At 33.3% G+C, this 20,432-nt stretch overlaps 1 protein-coding gene across 1 annotated transcript; it reads right to left on the reverse strand.

Moving 5' to 3' along the window:
• Window positions 1–3,574: 3,574 nt before the first annotated feature.
• Window positions 3,575–12,064, reverse strand: LOC110632083 (E3 ubiquitin-protein ligase RSL1). The gene is made up of 5 exons (XM_058130120.1): window positions 11,813–12,064; window positions 11,287–11,383; window positions 10,771–11,202; window positions 9,028–9,788; window positions 3,575–4,264 (listed from the first exon to the last, which is right to left on the reverse strand). Exons 3-5 carry the CDS (start codon window positions 11,188–11,190, stop codon window positions 3,883–3,885), a joined length of 1,563 nt encoding a protein of 520 aa, XP_057986103.1. The 5' UTR covers window positions 11,191–11,202; window positions 11,287–11,383; window positions 11,813–12,064; the 3' UTR covers window positions 3,575–3,882.
• Window positions 12,065–20,432: the final 8,368 nt, after the last annotated feature.

The following is a 20,432-nucleotide window of genomic DNA, read 5'->3' on the forward strand; positions in this document are numbered from 1 at the left end:
TTTCTGTACACATTAGAAGATTACATTATACTAGGTATTTTGATTTGGGAATGTAATCCTTTAATGTGTAATTATTTAAATTGTATAAATTACATGGATGTGAAAAACAAGTCTTGTGGTTGTGAATATTTTCATATATTATAAGGAGAATTTCTCAAGTATATTAAATTATTTTATTGGATGAGATGTTATATATCTTAATAGTATAGTAATCTAGGTTGTGAATGAAACCATATTGGTTTCACATGTGTAGTGGACTGATATGATAAATGTGAACAGGAATATTCACAGGTCACTTACAATTATTAAAATATTAAGGAAAACTCTGTCCGTTTTCTGTTAGAAATTTTAAATTAAATTTCACTAACTGAGAAATTTCAAATAAATGAAACAAGTACTAGTTAATTTACTTATGATTTAAATAAATAGACAATTTGTTAATCTCCCTTTATTTTCTTGAATTGAAACATAAATGGAAATTAAAATAAACCAAGCTTCACCTTATTAAGAGAGTGTTAATCCTTAAGATAAACTCTTGGGTGTGTCTCGGGGGCATGTACACACTGTTCTAGCTGCAGATAGGGTTTGGGTGTTACATCACCTAGCCATATATATGATCACATTATATTAGGACAAACCATAAAACATTCCCACAATTTAAATATTACCTCTATTAATAGTTAACCCAATGAGTAATGAGAGAGAACCTACACCTCTTGCACCACCTCTTTATAAGCCTTAAGACACCACTTCGCTTAGAAAAAAAGCTCTCTTTTGTTTGTATGGTTACAAAATCCTGTAGGTTATTCTCACACCACCATTTTTTCCATTTGGCAAGTGTATCATCACGCCATAATCAAGACATATTATTATCTTGTAACTCTATGATATAAATGCTCTATATTCTTGCCTTATGTTTTGGCAAAGAGAGATTTTGAATTTCTGCACTTGTAAGAGATGGTGTTAAGGGCTTGTGGGCTTAAGTTTGAGCCTATCATAAGAATTGTGGATATGGATTTGGGCCTATCATGGGTGGCCTATGTTCTTCAACAAATATTGTAATACTAAACTTTCCTTGATTTTACTTCTTCTAAGTCTGCTCTACACCTCTCTCTCTCTCTCTCTCTCTCTCTCTCTCTCAATACAATTAGAATTCAGAAGCTATGGAGGAACTAATCATATTACCATTTCCATATTCTTTCCTAGACTTTCATCCTAAGAAACCCCACCCACTCTCCAACAAAGTCTCTAATTCTTACTCTAAATCTAGCCTAACCAGTAGGCCTATGCTATATTCTGGCAAACATCAAATGATGAATTGGTTACATCTTCCTTTCATTGGGAGATGGCCATTTCCAAGGCAAATTTCCAAAAGGGGTGATAAGGAAAAAAGAAATTATTGAAAAGGGGTGAGGAAAGAAAATTTTGGGTGGAGCTTTCAAAGTTCAAGTCATGAATTTGGTCCACCATTTGAGCAAAAATGTAAGTCGCAGCTCAAGAACCTAACCAGCTGATAAGCGCATGCAAAGACAAATTGCTAATTTAGTATTCGAGTATATTTGGGGTGTTGGCTTCTGGAAAGTTTCCCTACTTATAATAAGTTAAGATTTGATTTGGCTCTTTAAATAACTTATTTCATAAAAAAAAAAATGTTTGATTTATGATTTTATTTGATTTCTAATTTTTAAGAGATCAAATTAATAAACTCTCTCTCTCTCTCTCTCTAAGTTTTTAGAGTTCTCTTCTTTTACTTAGCTCAACAAAAGCTGTCCTTCTGCCTTTAAGAGGCTTTCCTTACCCCTTCCAAACAAGAGAAGATAATTTTCCTCCAACTGGAGTGTGGGTTTCCTTTCCCCACCTTTGGGTTGATGTGTAAATAGTTCCTTTTTGTTGCTCATTTGGTTTGCAGAACTATGGAAAAAAGAGAGGCTTGATTTTGGGTCTGCTTGTTGTGGTTGTTAGGCTTTCCTTTGCTTTGTTCTTCTTTGCAGGTGAGAATATAGAGCTGAGCTGATTATCTCGAGGACTTTAAGTGCCTTAGAAGGCCATCATGTCCCTTGTTGGACATGAGATTGCTTAAGAGCTTTGACAAGGTCCTCTGTGGTCTCTGGCATTTCCATGGTTGTAAACTTTTCTTGCTCGGTTTCATCCTTCTCAAAGACTCTAGTTCATCCTTCTCAAAGACTTCGAGTGATGCTGGCTGCAAAGTTTTTTTTTTTTTTTTTTAAATAGATTTTCATGACTTTTTACGGCGCTCCTCTGAGTTTCCTTATTCCTTGGCATCAATTTGATGGAGAGTTGCGGCACAACTTTGGTTTTGCCAAAAATTTCTATGGTTTGGCTGGAGAAACAATTCTAGCTTGGGCTTCATATGTAATGGGTTTAGGTTTTATTGTTGGGTCAAAAATTTCTATGGTTTGGTTGGAGAAACAATTCTAGCTTGGGCTTCATATGTAATGGGTTTAGGTCTTACTGTTGGATTATGTTATTGGGATAGTCTAGGTTTTTTATTTTTTTTTTTATTTTTTTGTTAAGACCCTAGGCATGTTGTTGTCGGCTGTTTTTGTAATTATGGACTATAAGCTTTATTCCCGCTATTATTAATGAAACCCTCTATCTTTAGGAAAAAAAAAAGAGTCAAACTTAATAATAATAATAATAATAATCCTTTTTTTCATCTTTTTCCTCAATCCCTCCTCTTCTCTTTTTTTATTTTTTTTTCTAGTGGCCAATGATGAGTGTTTTTACTGATAATTACCCCATCTCTTTCTTTGTTCTTCTTCTTCTTCTTTTTTTTTTTTTTTAGTAATTCTCATTTAAATGATAAATTTGAGTATATATACTTAGATTTATTTTTGTTGATAGGTCTTGACTTATTTATTCCATTCTTAATAAGGTTTTATTTTATTTTGTCTCTATTTTTATAAAGTTATTCTTCCTTTTATTTCTCTTTTACAAAGTGTTTTAGTTTGAATTTGCTTATATTTTCAATTAATAAAATATATTTTTCTTTCCTCCAACAAAATTATAAAAAAAATGTTATTCAATTATTATATCATAATTAATGATCTAAACTCTTTAATTTCATAAAATAAAAATTAAATTTAAATCATATCAAAATAAAAAAATAAATTAAACCATAATAATTCAATTCGGATTTAATTTAAATAATATTAAATTATATTTTTAAATTTAATCTGAAAACTCTAAAACACACGAAATATAAAAAAATAAAATAAAATAAAATAAAAAGACTAATCCTAATTGCAAATTGCATAAGATAACCCAGAATATTATTAAATATGTCATTCATTGATTCTTAAAAATTTCAGCTTTCAAACACAACAAAATGCTCAGAATTTGATTTTTCTTTTTTTAGCCATAATTTCACCTGATTTATACATTTTTCTTTCAATCATGATTAACAATTTGACACCTCCTAAATCAGTTGCCCTTTTCCCAGAGAGATTGGAGCTAAGATGAGATTAAAAATTAAACAGAAAAAGCTTTACCTTGACAATGACAAAATATTGATATTCTATTGCACCAATGTGCATACACTCAACACAGCAACTGAAGATGAACAACTTTGATTCACTTTCTTTCAATTCACCATTAAAATAAATGTTTATCTATTTTTCTTTTTCTTTCTAGAAGAAAGCAATCATCATATTTTGCCTCTTCCCTTTTGCGCTTATGCAAGGACCTTCAAGGTCACATATCATCCAGCATACAGTTGCAAACTACAAAGGAAAGAAGTGCCAATTTCTGTACTCCCTTGTGAATGGAGTAAATAGAGCGAGAAGCTCTTAACCTCCTTTTTAAGCATTGTTGACAAGACTTGCAGCTTTTTCCTAATTTCTTAGAAATGCTATACTAGCTTCATTGAATATAGTCTTCATAGTAGTTGTCACTAATCACAGAGACGAACCTCTCAAGCCAAGGAAGCTGATGAAGATCCTTCATGGCATCTACATATGAGTCTGTACGGTGGGGTGGGGATTGATAAGGATGATGATCACTCAAACTGAAACCCCCAGCAAGAAATCTTTGGATCAGTGCCAGTTGTGATCTCTCCTGGTCTGAGTAAGCATCCACAAGCATGGGCAGTGAGTTAAAAGTCTCCCATGCCCATTGTTCTGATTCTTGGACAGACTGGCTAACCGAATCTTCAGAGTTGTTTTCATCCCAAAAAGCACATTGACAGGTCTGTTGCCCATCCCTGTATTCGGCACCACAAGAATAACAGAACTCATGCCCACACCTGCGGAAAAAAGGGAGCAGATTTTGTTTTAGGAACATCAAACCATGTGGTGACTAGAAGTTGAATGCAACATCTTCATAATTGCCTAATGCTCATCAATGACCATGCATTTGTTTTTTGGTGCACAAACCAGTGCAGGACACTAGATTAACAATTGACATTATGATAAATATTATAGTACTTAAGGGTCAAATATTAAGGCTCCTGCAGAATCAGTGAAAGTTGTTAGCTTTATTGACAATTAGAAACTGAAAATAGATTGAAAAACTCTCATAAGATATCTTGATGGATATTCAAATACCTTTTATTAACAATTCATACTCATAAGATATCTTGATAGGATGGCGCTTTTGCGTTTTTTTTTTTTTTTTTGGGGTTGGGGAGAGAGCGACAGTAGGCCAATGTGTGTGAAAGTCTTACCCCATGATTCCCATATTACTATCAACCACCCATGCAAGTCATCATTATTGCCCATTGATGCACTTACTATTTCTTATCACTCCCACATAAATGGAACGCTCAACTCAATTAAAGCCTTAATTTCAAGCTACTTGGAATCTTTTTCCTTAATTCTACTCTGTTTAGGGTTACATCTTCACAAAGATCTAGATCTGCTATCCTTTTTCGCTACTTCATACCAACTTCCTCCAAAATCATTATAGCTCTACCCTTCGCTTTTTCCCCCTAAAATTTCAATAGTTCTGTGCCAGTGCATTCCTTTGTCTTCAGTGCACATGTTCATACAATCTCAATCTCTCCTCTCAACTTTTCTCAATGGGTGTTGTGAAAGCAAGTAAATAAGATGAACTACACAAGAAGTTTTTCACTAGGTAGCTACTGTAAAAGTCATAGTCTTTGTTAAAAACCTCATTAACTTGCTTTTCAAGTTTCAACCTTTCTAGGCCTTCAATGTGAATCAAATAACTTATCCACACTTGTGCTCTAGTATTTATGAGTGCAACTTAATATCCTCAATTAGAGTCAGACGCATATGCTTATATATGCAATTTGCTTTTGTTTTATCCATCTTGTGCTTACCATATTTTTCCTCATTTGAGCCACCTCCTGTTTTATTATTAGTCCTTATTCTATCCACTTGCCAATCATCCATCTCAATCCTCATTTGTTCTACAAATTTGTTATTGTGTACATAAAAAGTATTTGGACCATCAGAAAAATCAAAATTCATAATCATTATCTACATTGATTTGTTTCTTAATCATCCCTCAATCTATAACATAAGCATGACTAGTTTAACAGCCACTTTGGAAATTTCTCATTCAATCTTCAAATTGAAGTGGATAACTGCAACAAGTGTTTTATTCACAATATATCAGTTAATTTTAAGGGAATATTTTATGGGACATTGATTTGATCATAAATGGTGTATCGCAGTAAGTGTTGTGTGATTAAGAAACATATTCACAAAATTAGCAAGTGAGAATGCTAAGATGGATGTACAAAAACAGAAGAATGTACTGGATAAGAAATAATCATAGGAAGGTATTGGTGGCATCTATTGAGTAAAAGCCAAGAGAAGGGAGATTGCTATAGTTGAGACATGTACATCATAGACCAACAAGTATACTAGTATAGAAAATTAAGCATATCAAAGCTGTAGGAAAATAAACCATGGGAGAGGCTTAGGATGACACTGGAAATGAGGAAGGATTTAGCAGCTTTATATCTTTCCAAAGATGTAGCCATAAACCATGTCAAATAAAGAAAATGAATCCACATAGCCAATCACTTAGTTGAGTTTAGTAATTTGATATGCAGTCCATAATCATGTTGTGCTTGCTATAACCATAAGCTCAACACCCTCAGGAACCACATCAGAATCAAATTAACAATGATCGTTTACACTTACAACATGCAGAAAATAAGCGGGGCTTGATAAGATGATGGCTGACTTTTTTTGTATTTAACTTTAGCTAAATCCAATATCAAATGGCACATGCTAAGTACAACACAATAACTTATAAGGGGAGGCAATTTATCCAAGGAAGTAGAACACTAAAAACTGAAAAAGTTGTCTGAGAAGTTAGAATTACTACATCAAGATGCCTTCAGGACAATGATTCAATAACAATGAAAGGTATATGGATCTTTCATCCCTTGTATAATGAATCCATTGATGCAAAGTCAATTTGAAAATAATCTTTTGGACTGATTAACTGCCCCTGTGTGATATAATTCACCACAAATGAACCAAAATATCATTTAAGTATTCCTAGGTCTTGTACACTTATGACTTCAGTTATTGCATAAGTGCCAAAAGGTTGCACCTAGAAATCAAATTCACATATCATCATTATTTTATTTAGATAATATAAGTACGTTATTTAAATTGTAATGTCCATGTCATGGGAAGGGCACAACTTTAAATAATGGAATTGGAAATGCTTTCACGGAATCAGATAAAAGAGACTGATATTTGACAGTCACTTTAATGAATTGTTTTACAAAATTAGCATAACTCAAAACCAATTAGACAAAGAATATAATTAAATACCATAGTAATCTTGTATATATAACAATTTATTATTTGGAAAAAAAGTTCATAACAAACAGTTGTTTTAAGAAAATAATGTGCATTTTCAAGTGAATGGATTGTAATACTAAATTATTTTTAAAAAAACTGGCATACAAAAGTAACAAATGAAGATTGATAGTCTAGCCAACCCCAACTAATTTGAAATTAAGGTTTAGTTGTTGTTGTCAGACAATCAATCTTCACTTGTTACTTTTTTATGCCATTTTTTTAAAAATAATGTATTATTACAATCCACTTATTTAAAAACGCAAATTACTTTTTAAAAATACTGTTTTATGTTAAAAGAAATTAAAAATTATAACATCATTTATATAAGGCTAAAGGTAACAAAGCAAATACAAATTTAATTGGAAGCTATATATGCAGTAGGCTCTAAAAAATTGAAAACACTATCTAGAAATAGGGTCAAAAGAGAGATTAATATTTTGGTTGGGGTTTTGTTTGAGTGGTGGGGTGTGTGGGGGGTGGTGTGGGTTGGTGGATGGGGGTGTTGTGGGGGGGGGGAGAGAAGGGGAGAAGGAGAGGGAGTGGGGGAGAAAGGGGAGGGGGGAGGGGGAGATAGAACCAACATAATATTCTCTCTCTTCACAAATGTGTCACCAACCCCTTTTTTTTTCCTCCTGCTTTTCCCTTTTAAGGTTTAAAATGAAGGGAAAAAAAAAATCCAGAAATCCAGATTGTATTGCCTTTCCTTATCGAGCTAGGGACACCAGTCCACCCTCCGCCCCTCTCTTCTCTCTCTCTCTCTCTCTCCAATGAGAAAGGACCATTTCAGCAAGATTTCAATTTTACAATTTCAGTGAGATTTCAATTTTTCACATTATCATAATGGGGAATACCACCACAATGGAAGGCTAAATTTCTGATACACTATGTATCAGTTAAGTCTCAGCCATCATTTAAGAACCCAGGGAAGTCACTAAAACTATTCAAATCAATTTCTGAATAACTTTCTACAATCACCAAATTTGGCACCTAAACCAAGCCTATTTTCTAACATCTAGACACCTGTTTGTCCAAGGACTGATAGAGCTTGGGTTTATGCAAGGCACAAGTGAAAATAATTTGCATGCTCTACAAGAGGTAGCAAATTTGTAGAAGCTGATGAAACCCTGATTTGACAATGAAATATGCATCTTGCAACATGTCTGTGGTGGATGACGCACTAGCAAATATCAGACATGACAATATGTAACAAATAAAGGCATGTAGATATGCTGTAAAACTTTCAAAAAACAAATCAGTGCTAATACAAAAATAAATATCATATATGAATATAATAAAGCAAAATCATGAAATGCCATGACAAATAAAAAACAAAACAAAATACTGAAGACTATCCCATTGAAAGTGTAACATAAGGAGTGATCCAAATAAGAAGAGGGGGAAAAAGAAGCATGTTCATGCTAAAAGTAATTAATAAAATTTGCAACCAAAATTTAGAGAACTGAAATTGTGTTTGGGTGCCTTCAGGATTCTGCAAAAGTATCAAAAACTATCATAAACATTAAAGAAAGAAATATAATGGTGCAAGATAAAAATAAATGTTTCTTTTGGATGTTGTGTATCTTCTAGGGGTGTAAGCTGAATTCCATTTAAAGAGATTTATTTACAAAGTATATTTGCATAAAAAGTTTACCACTATTTGGAATATTTGAGGTAATTGTATATATATATTTTTTGACCCATCATTAACAGACATTTTTATTTTATAATTTATTATAATTAAAATTTTGGCATATCTATGATCAGAAACAAAAGCTTGTACAAAAAGCTCATATAGGTGTATAACTTTAAGATGGGTGATTACTTTTGATCAGTAAAATTGCTAAGGAACTGTAGATTAACGGTATGATTTCTTTTACCCCACATCCACGTCTTCCCTCTCCTTATAGTTCTCCCTCCTCCCAAATTTTTTTCGCATGTTCTTTTTTCTTACATCAATTAAAGTACACAAAACAGGGACAGACAAATGCTGAAGAATATGATATTTCCATCAATAATTAATTAATTTCCAATAATTAAGGGATTATATCATCAGTTCTCGACTATCTAAGCAACATTTTTCTTAAAAACAGAAAAATTTATACATATACTTACTGGGATAGGGAGACAGGAGATAGAGAGATGGATAAAGAGAGCACAATGAAACACAAAACGGAAAAGAAACCGAAAACAAACCAAAAATTAGATAAATGCAACGTACCAGCAGGTCATATGATAACAACCTTGCATGAGCTCAATCATCCTCCGGCACTGTTGGCAACGCCTCCACCTTTTATTTTGTGCTAGACGATGCAAGGTAATGTCCACAGCATCTCTCTCTTCCAGTGGGAGGTTCTGGAACTCTTCACAACTCATCAAAGAATGCCAAGGAACACCACATTCCACACAGATAAACCTTTGACAAACTGGGCACTCAACACAGCTGTTATCAGACTGACTTGATGAACTTGCTCTAGCTGAAAGACATTCATGGGGATCAAGCAGGACAGAACAATTTGGATATGGGCAGTAGATTCTATCAGAGTGGAGAACATCAGCTTCTGCAAGGGCTTTCTCCAAACATTCATATGAAGTGAGAGGCAAAAAAGATCTGCATTCTGTGCTGGAGATGTAATATTTGCATCCTAACTGAGGGCATCTGATTGGTACTTGAGATGACTTTATTTTTCCATCAACATAGGTTCTCATACACTGTGAACAGAATTTGTGAGAACATTTCATTGCAATCATCATTGGTGATATCTTTTCCTCACAACAGATAGAACAGTTGTCACGTGATTTATTTCCATTGGCAGGAAAAGAGACAACCCCAACTGCTACTTGGGCTAAATGCAATGGCCTCTCAAGATCAAATATGGGAATGACTTTGAGTACAAAGGTTTCCAGGTTACTGGCATGTTCAAGGATCCTTTGCCTCAAAGCAATCAGAAGCGGGATCTCAACTTTTTCCTCGTGCATCATCTGTCAAAACTTCACATCACTAAAGCCACTCGGAAAGCATAAAACAAGAAGATATATGGTATTGAAGTTATGATAGATTATGCCGAAAAGTTGAATTCATTCTGAAATACATAGATTAAATCCATTGACCAAAGAAATCATACCACAAATAAATAAGCCACAAACATAAATTTTTTCATGAAAGATAATCTGTACCACAAGCATATAGGTACCTACCTCCTTTTCTCTCTCTTCCAGCCAACTTAATACTGTAATAACTATAGCCTATAGGCTACAGTTGATATTAAAAAAAAAAATAAAAAGGATAGCACACATATAAAAATGAACAGGACAATACACATTAGAGGATAGAAACTGAAAAGGTAAAAAAGATTGCCAACATTATAATACCAAAATTTGAAATCTTTTAAGCTATAATTTCAGAAACAAGTATAAGAAAAGGCCTTCATCTTGAAATAAATTTTTAAAAAAGGAATATAAATAAGATATAAAACTAATAATAGATTAGATACAACAATGATATGGGCTATTGCCCCTCTCCCATTTATGCTTGAAAGTAGAAGACACTTGGGCTAGGTGGTTATTCCCCTTTTAAAAGTATTTTTCCATTTCATAATTTTATAGATCATTAAAAAAATCATTTGTCTCTTATAGTTTCTTTCAATGATACACACACACACACTAAATTTTGAATACAGCAAGTTAATGATTGAGAGAAGAAAAAAAATGAGAAATAAATGGCATATCCACCAAGATAAATAAGTCTTCACATATTTCCATCAAGTTTGGAGAGGGCAGATAAACCTGTCTGGGCGGGATTAAATTTCCCTCTCTATCTGAAACTATTTCTGTTAAGAGATTTTATCATGTAACAACATGCTATCAATGAACACATTTAAATTTCACTCATACAAAACACTTCGGCTTCTCATCTGATTGCATAAAAAAAAGATACAAATATCACGTGAAATGGGAGACTCACCTGATCATATAACATATCAGAATCAGTAAAAGCATACACTCGGCGAATGTTATGCTGTAAAGCTTCAGCCAGACCATCCATAAGAGCCAAATAGTCAGCAACTAATTCCTCCACATAGAAATCCAGTTTCTTTTGTACCTGAATGAGAGGAACATTTCCTGTTCTTTCCATGACAACACCAATTCCAGAAAACCCAGAACCAGAGTCCCCTGGCTCGGCTATAGAGATGCCTTTAAAAAACATATTCACTGAAAATTCATCAAGAATTTCCTGCAGCTCTTCCTTCTCCATTTCTTCAGGGTCCTTCCATACTTCATCATCTCCACAACAACTACGAAACTCTTCCTCATCTTCTTCCAATTTTACTTCCATGCGCAAATCCACTGAAGGCACATCACCAAAAGCAACCTGATCCTTCATCTTCAAGACAACCTTCAGTAAAACTCCCGAGATAGTTCAGCAAATGTTCAAAATTCAAGATTAACTTATATAAAACTCCAAGCAGAAGCCACTAACAGTCTAACACATTATCCGGCAACCCCGTGTTTGAGCTTCTATTTCTTCGCAAATCACAGGGAAAAATTCATACGGAAATGTAATCTCTCAGCTCCCCCTGCACGAGAAAAAAAAAATCAAAATAATCGATCCAAAACTCCAGATTCTAGCATCAACATCCTCTAAAATAACAGAATTAAGAATGCATATCAAACTATGATCTTAGTTCAAAATTAAAATCCGACACACACACCCATTAACAGATCAATCCAAATCTCATATTAGCAACAAAGTCCCATCAAAAAATTCAGAAATAACCATCTTGAAAAAGAACAAACAAATTATTCATTTTTTTTTGGCGTATCAACATCAATCGAAATCAACGCAGCATACCCTGCCACCCCCACCATCTCAACGTGTTTTTTGTACAAAATAATATGCAATCTTAAGATTAAAAATAAATAATTAAACATATTTCATAAATTTAATATAAAAAACAAAAACAACAACAACAATTGTTTCAGGACAAGAAGCGAAGCTTCCATACCATGATGATGGTGGGTTATCAGACCTCATACCGTGCAGAGGGAATTTAATTCTGATGATTCTGTTAAGGTTACAGAAACCCTAATCTGAACTAATATTATGGCTTTATTTTTCCCCTGTTTGGCTTGGTTTGTATTAAGAAAGATTATCAAATGATTAAGAAAGAGCGAAGCAACAGCCTTAATGTTTATTGTTGGGGTAGCACAGAAGGAAAGGAAGGTTGCTTTGCTGGCATTCTTGCTCGTTCCCTTGACTTTTTTTTTTTTTTTTTAATTTTTTTTCACATGGTTTTGAGGTTTTTACCATTCTCTAGATTCCTCAATTTAAATATGCACAAAACACCAATTTAGCTATTGTATTTTAGCACTAACCCCTTTGTTTGGATAGAATAAATTTAATAGAAGAGAAAGAAAAAAAAAAGTTTTTCTAAATTATCTTTTTTGGACATCAAGAAAAAAAAATGAAAGAAACATATTTTTCTATTTAAAACAAATAAGTGTTCTCAAAGGACTTACAGATAACATTCTCTTTTATAGTATTGTCATATATCCCAATACACCCAAGTGGATCCAAAATGTTAGGTGAAAAACCTAAAATAACATTAGAACATAAGATATTATAGAGGGAGTTTAGAGATTCAGACCATAAAGTAAGACTAGCATATAATATAGCCACCCTAGCAAGAATATGAGTTGCTATATTAACTTGTCTTTGTATCTAAAATAAAGTTCAATTGAATCCTTGTAATAAAAGGTGTCGACAGCCATGAATAATCTGTCCAAATTCTGAAAAATCATCTTCCAATGAATTAATAACATTAATAACCATTTTAGAATCCATTTCAATATCCACAGTTGCAATTTCCCAACCAAAGAAGCGCCTCACGAAGACCCATGGCCTCAGCCGTATGCGAGGAATGCACAATCTCAAGAAAACTTGTGATACTCGAAACAAAATGCCCATTGGAATCCTGAATTAAAGCACCATAGGATGACTTGCCATCATTCAAAAATATGGCAGCATCCATGTTGCATTTGACACAACCCACTAAAAGCGTGCACTAGCAACTAACACGCTCTTGTTGAGTGCTTCCAACAATTACCAAAGCCTACTCATTTGCATTAAGCCATTCACCATAAAACTTTGAAGTTGAGTCAACTAAGGACTGGACAATACTTTATTGTCCTTGCTATAGAAAAAGGTTTCTTCGATACCACATGTTCCACATCAACACATGTACGCATCCCATAGTTTCATCATTTAGCAAATTAAAAAATGACATAACAATTCATGCACTGAAAAGAAAGAACGTGCACCTGGATGATGACCAACTTCATGACAACAGTCTTGCATAAGGGGGCAATGAATAAAAACATGCATATCATCTTCCATCACATTACAAACTACACAACCCAGATCAATATCAATTCCCTTATTTCTCAAGTTGGATTTTGTAAGAAGGATACATCTTAACATTCTCCATAGGGAATTTTTAACCTTAGGAGGGACATGAATTATCCATACATTTTTCCAATCTCCGAGCACAACAAAAATAGAAGCATCCTCATCTGAATTAAAAATAAAATGATATCCAGATTTCACAGTATATTTTCGAGACTTGGTAAAATGCCATTTCTATAAATCTTCTCTCCTAGATATACTTAAAAGAATTGGGGTTATTGCTTTTATGTCATTAGGAAGAAATAATTCAGAAAGCAAACTCACATTTCAATTAGAAACATTTTAATTTATCAAACCCAACACCTTGAAATCCCCATAAACCCTTAATAAGCTGGGTATCCAAATAAAAATTATGATCTTTATTAACCCATGGATCCCCCAAACATTTATACTAAACCCATCTCCAACTCTCTATCTGATACCTTTGGATAGCAAATCTTAAGACTACAATAAGCTTTTCCACACAAAACTCAGGTTAGCCCTACTTCAGCATCTAAAAAATCACCTATAGGGAAATATTTTTCTTTGAGGATCCTACGTAGAAAAACATTTGGATTAGAAATAATTCTCCAACCCTACTGACCCAACATTGCTATGTTAAAACTATGGAGATTCCTAAAACCCAACCCTTCAAAATCTTTTCTTGAACGCATCATATCCCAAGACAACCAATGAATTCTTCTTTGTCCATTATCATTAGAACCCCACCAAAAAAGAATTCATCATTCTTTGTAACTCCTCACATAAAAAGATAGGGATAGAAAAAAACACTCATGCAATAAGAGGGGATAGATTGAGCTACAGACTTAACAAAAATTCCTTACTAGCCCAAGAGAGAAATATACCCTTCCAACCGCATATACACTTCCAAACCCGCTCTTTTAAATAGGCAACACATCTGCTTCTTGTTGTTGCCTATCAATGATGGAAGGCCCAAGTACCTACCATGATTAAGAGGAGTAGAAACACCCAAAATATTAAAAGCTTTAAATTTGTCTGCATCAAAAGTGTTAGCACTGAAAAAAATTCCAAATTTTTGAAAATTAATGGCTTAACTAGATGCATCCTCATCAGTGGCTAGAATTGGTTTAGTAGTGGCATTCCATAACATCAGCCCAGAAGAAGAAGAAACTATCATCAACAAAAAGTAAACAAGACACACTTGGAGCTTGTCTGCTGATCCTAGAACCATGGATATCACCCCTGCTCTCAGCCTGCCTAAACAAAACTGCTAACCCTTCAGCACACAAAATAAACAAATAGGGTGATAGTGGATCCCCCTGTCTAAGACCTCAATTAGGCTTAATAGGGAAAAATTTACCACCATTCAAAGTAACAAAATATGAAATAGATGTGACATAAAGCATAATTAACTGAGCCGATTTATAATCAAAACCCAATTTAAGCATGGACAACCAAAGATATTCCCAATCAGCACAATCATATGCTTTGCTAATATCAATTTTTAAGGCTATTCCCTTTTTTTTTCCCTCTTGTTTTCCTCTTCAAATGGTGAATAACCTCAAAAGCTACCATAACATTGTTAATGATAAGATGACTTGGAACAAAAGCTGATTGGGCAAAAGATATTAAATCAGGTAAAATAAGCTTCAATCTATTTGCTAAAACCTTTGCCACAATTTTATAAAAGCACATTACATAAAGAAATAGGACATAAATCCTTCAATGAATGAGGATTCTCCTTCTTCGGAATAAGGACAATTATAGTGTCATTTAAAGAATCTAGGAAACTACTAGTCCTTAACCACTCTGGACAACTATGGATTACTGAATCACCAATAATATGCCAAACTTCTGATAAAATGCTAGGTTCATCCCATTAGGACCAGGAGACTTATTAGGATGTATCTGAAAGACTGCTTTTTTAAATTCCTCAACCGAGAAGGGAGCTAATAGTTTGGCATTATCAGAAGCAGTAACTTTTAGATCAAGAAGGTTCACCACTCTAGAATAGTCTCCAGCTAGTGTAGAAAATAAAGCATTGAAATATTCAGTAATTAGCTTTCCCATCCCCATTTTGTCCTTATACCAACGCCCCTGAGAATCTTGAAGAGCATCTACATAATTTGATCGTCTTCAAGAGGAAGTCGAGGCATGAATGAAATGGGTGTTACTATCCCCTTCTTTAAGCCAAAAAATTTTGGAACACTGCTTCTAAAAAATTTCCTCTTCTGCTAAAACTCTGTTAAGACCCTCTTAATACTATAATAAGTTACCATTATTATAAGGTAAGTTACAATATATTAATTAAATATACTTATATATTTATACTTATATATTTATACTTATTACGTATATTTATATCTATATTATATATAGATAGATTTTAATTATTTCTATTATAAAATCTTTATTAAAAAGTTTGAGAGATAAAAAGTAATTAAAATAAAATATGAAATAATTAATAAAAAAATTTAAGACATTATACTATTTTTATATATTAAAATTAAAAGAAAATATATAAATTGAAGTTATTAATAGCCATGTATACTAGCACCGGCAATTCCCTAGTGAAAAGAAAAGAAGAGAAATTCCATTTTCTTAACTCTTTGTAATCAACGACAAATATTTCTCTACAAAGTGGGGGAAAATGGAGAGAAATGAAAAAAAGTGGGTGTTATTTATGTTCAAGTACTTATATATATATATATATATATATATATATATATATATATATATATATATATATATATATATGAATATGCTCACCAGAGATCAAAGGTTTATGCTTGATGTTATTCAACACATCCAAGACCCTCAACTTCAGAAAGAATATCTCACCAAGCTTCAACATTCTTTTGAGGCATCATCTTCTCAAACCCCTTCTACTTCTGTGCCATCTAAAGCCAATAACCCCTATGACCTTACAGTCATCTTACAAAAGGCTAAAAATTCCAAAACAAAAACCTCTGATTCCACCATTCAAGAACTCCATACTGAAATCAAAACTATCAAGTCTGAACTCAAGCAACTCCAAACCAAACAGAAGGAAGACTCTGTTGCCATTCAACTTCTTCTTAACAAATTTTCTGAAGAAGAAGAAGACAATCCAGAACCTGAAACTGAAACACCACAACTAGCTAATCTACAAGGAAATAGAACTCCAAAAACTAAGAAAAACTGTTTCAATCCAAAGAATTCAAAATCAACTTCAACATCCTGTTTTAAAGAAAAGGATTTCTCTTCTTCAACGACAAATAGAAAATACTATTTGTTCAGATCTTCCGAATGCTTTTTGGGAAAGAAAACAACATGTTGTTGACCTCCCTATATATATATATATATATATATATATATATATATATATATATATATATATATGTTTTACAAATAAAAGAAGAGTCATGAAGCGTTCTAAGAGTTAAGGAATGAGTCGCTTGATTGTAGTGTCTCTTAACAAAGGAAAAAGATATAGAGTCGAAATCTCTTGAAAGGTAGATAATATCAGTTGTGATGTTCTAGATCACTAAAGGAATATATCCTCCTTAAAGAGCTATGATAACCAATTGTGAATCACCTTCCATAACAACATTCTTGAATCCTTTAGCTCTAGCTAAGAGGATTACCTCTCTATGAGTAAGAATTTCAAGAATAAGAGGGTTAACAATGGCTTCGTGAATCTCACAAGTTGAGCCATATGAAAAACTTTGATGATTCCTTGCTAAAACCACAATCACATTCTTAATCTTTCAACTACTGCATCAAAATTTACATTAATTACACTCTCTGATGGGGAACCAGATCTCTAAGGCATGACTAACTAAAGGGCTCATTGAGTTGATCACCACATTATACTCATCATGATTCTTAATTACCTCTGAAATAGCCTGATCGAATGGAGTTTCCTGCCTATTGAAGGTATATTTGTTTTTTCTTTTTCAAAAATGCCAAGAGGAAAACCAATAAAGTAGAAAATTCTAAGCCATTATCTTATCTAGATAGAGAGGTATTATGTTCAACCCAGATATCCATTAGAAAATACCCATTAAGCATTCGAGAATGCAAAAGAAGTGGTGAGTTAATACAAAAAATCCACTACTTTGGGGTAAGGGTTTGTGCATCCTAACTTAGTCACATAAGTCACATTCAGTCGACACATTAGGCAATCTCTTATTTAGATTCTCTTTCATAGGCAATTTTTCCTTCATCAAATTCCAATGCAAAATAGCTAATTTCTTTGGAATAGGTAGCTTCCATAAGTGTTTTGAGAAAGCAGATTACAACTTTTAAGCCAATGGACCCAGTCCTACTTGTAGGGGATCTAGGGGGTTTATATAAGATTTTTTGGCTACTTGATAGCTAGACTTAACCTGGTAATCCCTTTGATTTGTGAAATGCCAAACCCATTTATCAGGACCCTTTGTGATGGGCATAAGAATGGATAAAAATATTGACCACTTTGTCTTCCTTGAAGTTTTCCTTTAACTTTTGGATATTCTAAGAATGAACATCATCATGAAGAAGTTGGTAGACCCAATTAATGCTGATATTATTATCATTTTTCACTAGGAGAGGTTTGGAAAAGAATTAGGAATCAATCTCTTAGATTTACAGTGCACAAATGTACCATTACTAATGTGCCTTTAAATTCCTTAAAACTACACTTATCTTCCCAATAAAATGCTCCGCCATTCCCATGACGAGTTATTGTAGCAATTTGCTTCTGGAATGGGGAGAATATATTCCTTTAAAAACTTTACTAAGAAGTGAGTCTGGTTTGGGTAGAATTCTCCAACCCTGTTTGACTAAGAGAGACATATTAAAAGCTTCCATATCTCTAAAACCCAAACCTTCTTAAGATTTTGCATCACATATAGATTTCCTGGAGACCTAATATAGGGAACCTAATGCATTCTTTTTTCTTCTTTTTCTTATACCCACTAGAAATTAACTATCATGCTATTAATCTTTTGTAAAGATTTAGGTAGCAATAAAGTAGAAAATTCTAAGCCATTATCTTATCTAGATAGAGAGGTATTATGTTCAACGGATATCCATTAGAAAATACCCATTAAGCATTCGAGAATGCAAAAGAAGTGGTGAGTTAATACAAAAAATCCACTACTTTGGGGTAAGGGTTTGTGCATCCTAACTTAGTCACATAAGTCACATTCAGTCGACACATTAGGCAATCTCTTATTTAGATTCTCTTTCATAGGCAATTTTTCCTTCATCAAATTCCAATGCAAAATAGCTAATTTCTTTGGAATAGGTAGCTTCCATAAGTGTTTTGAGAAAGCAGATTACAACTTTTAAGCCAATGGACCCAGTCCTACTTGTAGGGGATCTAGGGGGTTTATATAAGATTTTTTGGCTACTTGATAGCTAGACTTAACCTGGTAATCCCTTTGATTTGTGAAATGCCAAACCCATTTATCAGGACCCTTTGTGATGGGCATAAGAATGGATAAAAATATTGACCACTTTGTCTTCCTTGAAGTTTTCCTTTAACTTTTGGATATTCTAAGAATGAACATCATCATGAAGAAGTTGGTAGACCCAATTAATGCTGATATTATTATCATTTTTCACTAGGAGAGGTTTGGAAAAGAATTAGGAATCAATCTCTTAGATTTACAGTGCACAAATGTACCATTACTAATGTGCCTTTAAATTCCTTAAAACTACACTTATCTTCCCAATAAAATGCTCCGCCATTCCCATGACGAGTTATTGTAGCAATTTGCTTCTGGAATGGGGAGAATATATTCCTTTAAAAACTTTACTAAGAAGTGAGTCTGGTTTGGGTAGAATTCTCCAACCCTGTTTGACTAAGAGAGACATATTAAAAGCTTCCATATCTCTAAAACCCAAACCTTCTTAAGATTTTGCATCACATATAGATTTCCTGGAGACCTAATATAGGGAACCTAATGCATTCTTTTTTCTTCTTTTTCTTATACCCACTAGAAATTAACTATCATGCTATTAATCTTTTGTAAAGATTTAGGTAGCAATTTAAAACAAGCCATAGCATAGATTAGGATAGTCGTTGTTACAGCCTTGATCAAGACCTCTTTAACTCCTATTGATATTATATGCTCCTTATAACCAGCAATTTTCTGCTAAATCCAATCCTTGATTTGGGTAAAGGCTTGCCTCTTGGAGTGTGGAATAGCTGCTGGAAGACCCACAAACTTATCTTGACCATCCGTATTGGAAATCTGAAGCATTATAGAAATATTTAAATGAATTTCCTTTAGGATGTTTCTATTAAAAGTTAGAGCTGATTTACTCAGATTTATGGTTTGCCCACTAGCCTATGAATAATACTGGAGAATTTGTTTAATTAATAATGCACTTTCCAGTAAAGCTTTGGAGAAAATGATTGAGTCATTCACTAAAAAGAGATGGGACACTGTTGGCCCTCTTCTAGACATAAATATTTCTTACAAATCAGAATTATTAATTTTATGAGAGAGCCCTCTACACAAATAATGAAGATATAAGAAGAAAGAGGATCCTCCTATCTAAGGCCCCTAGATGGCTTAAAATAACTAACTTTATGCTCATTAATTTATTGGCAGTGGAAAACTGTTGAGACACATTCCATGATCTAGTTAATCTAATCATCCAAGGAGTCAATCCAGTTAGTCCAATCTTCTGAGAAGTCGAAGCCTTGAAGCATACGCTTTAGATAAGCCCATCCATGTATTCATAAGCCTTCCTAATGTCCATTTTTAAGGCTATGTTATAGTTTTTGCCCTTTTTCTTTTAGTTCATATAATGCATGATTTCATGACTAAGATGTTAGTAATATGCCCTAGAACATATCATTTATTTGTATCTTATAAATATTTATTTTTCAATAGAAAATATTCTTTTCTATTAATATAAATTATTTATGTTTAATTGAAAAAGGTCCTTTAATATCTTGTGAGATGTTCTATTCTTAAGTTATTAAGAATATGAGTGACAAAACATTATTGCACAAGTTTTATAAATTTTGGTTCACAATCTAGAATACATCATAGGACATGATTTATCCAAAACGATTGTCATTCGTATTTGTTTCCATAGATTAGCATCAAATGCTAATGGGTTGGAATGGTGACTCTCATACCATATAACAAACATGATGGGCACTCATATGATGAGTGGGCCAAACAAGTGGCACTTGTGACATGCACATGGAGTTT

Source organism: Hevea brasiliensis, chromosome 11 (assembly GCF_030052815.1).
Source record: "Hevea brasiliensis isolate MT/VB/25A 57/8 chromosome 11, ASM3005281v1, whole genome shotgun sequence".
In the NCBI taxonomy this organism is placed as follows: Eukaryota; Viridiplantae; Streptophyta; class Magnoliopsida; order Malpighiales; family Euphorbiaceae; genus Hevea; species Hevea brasiliensis.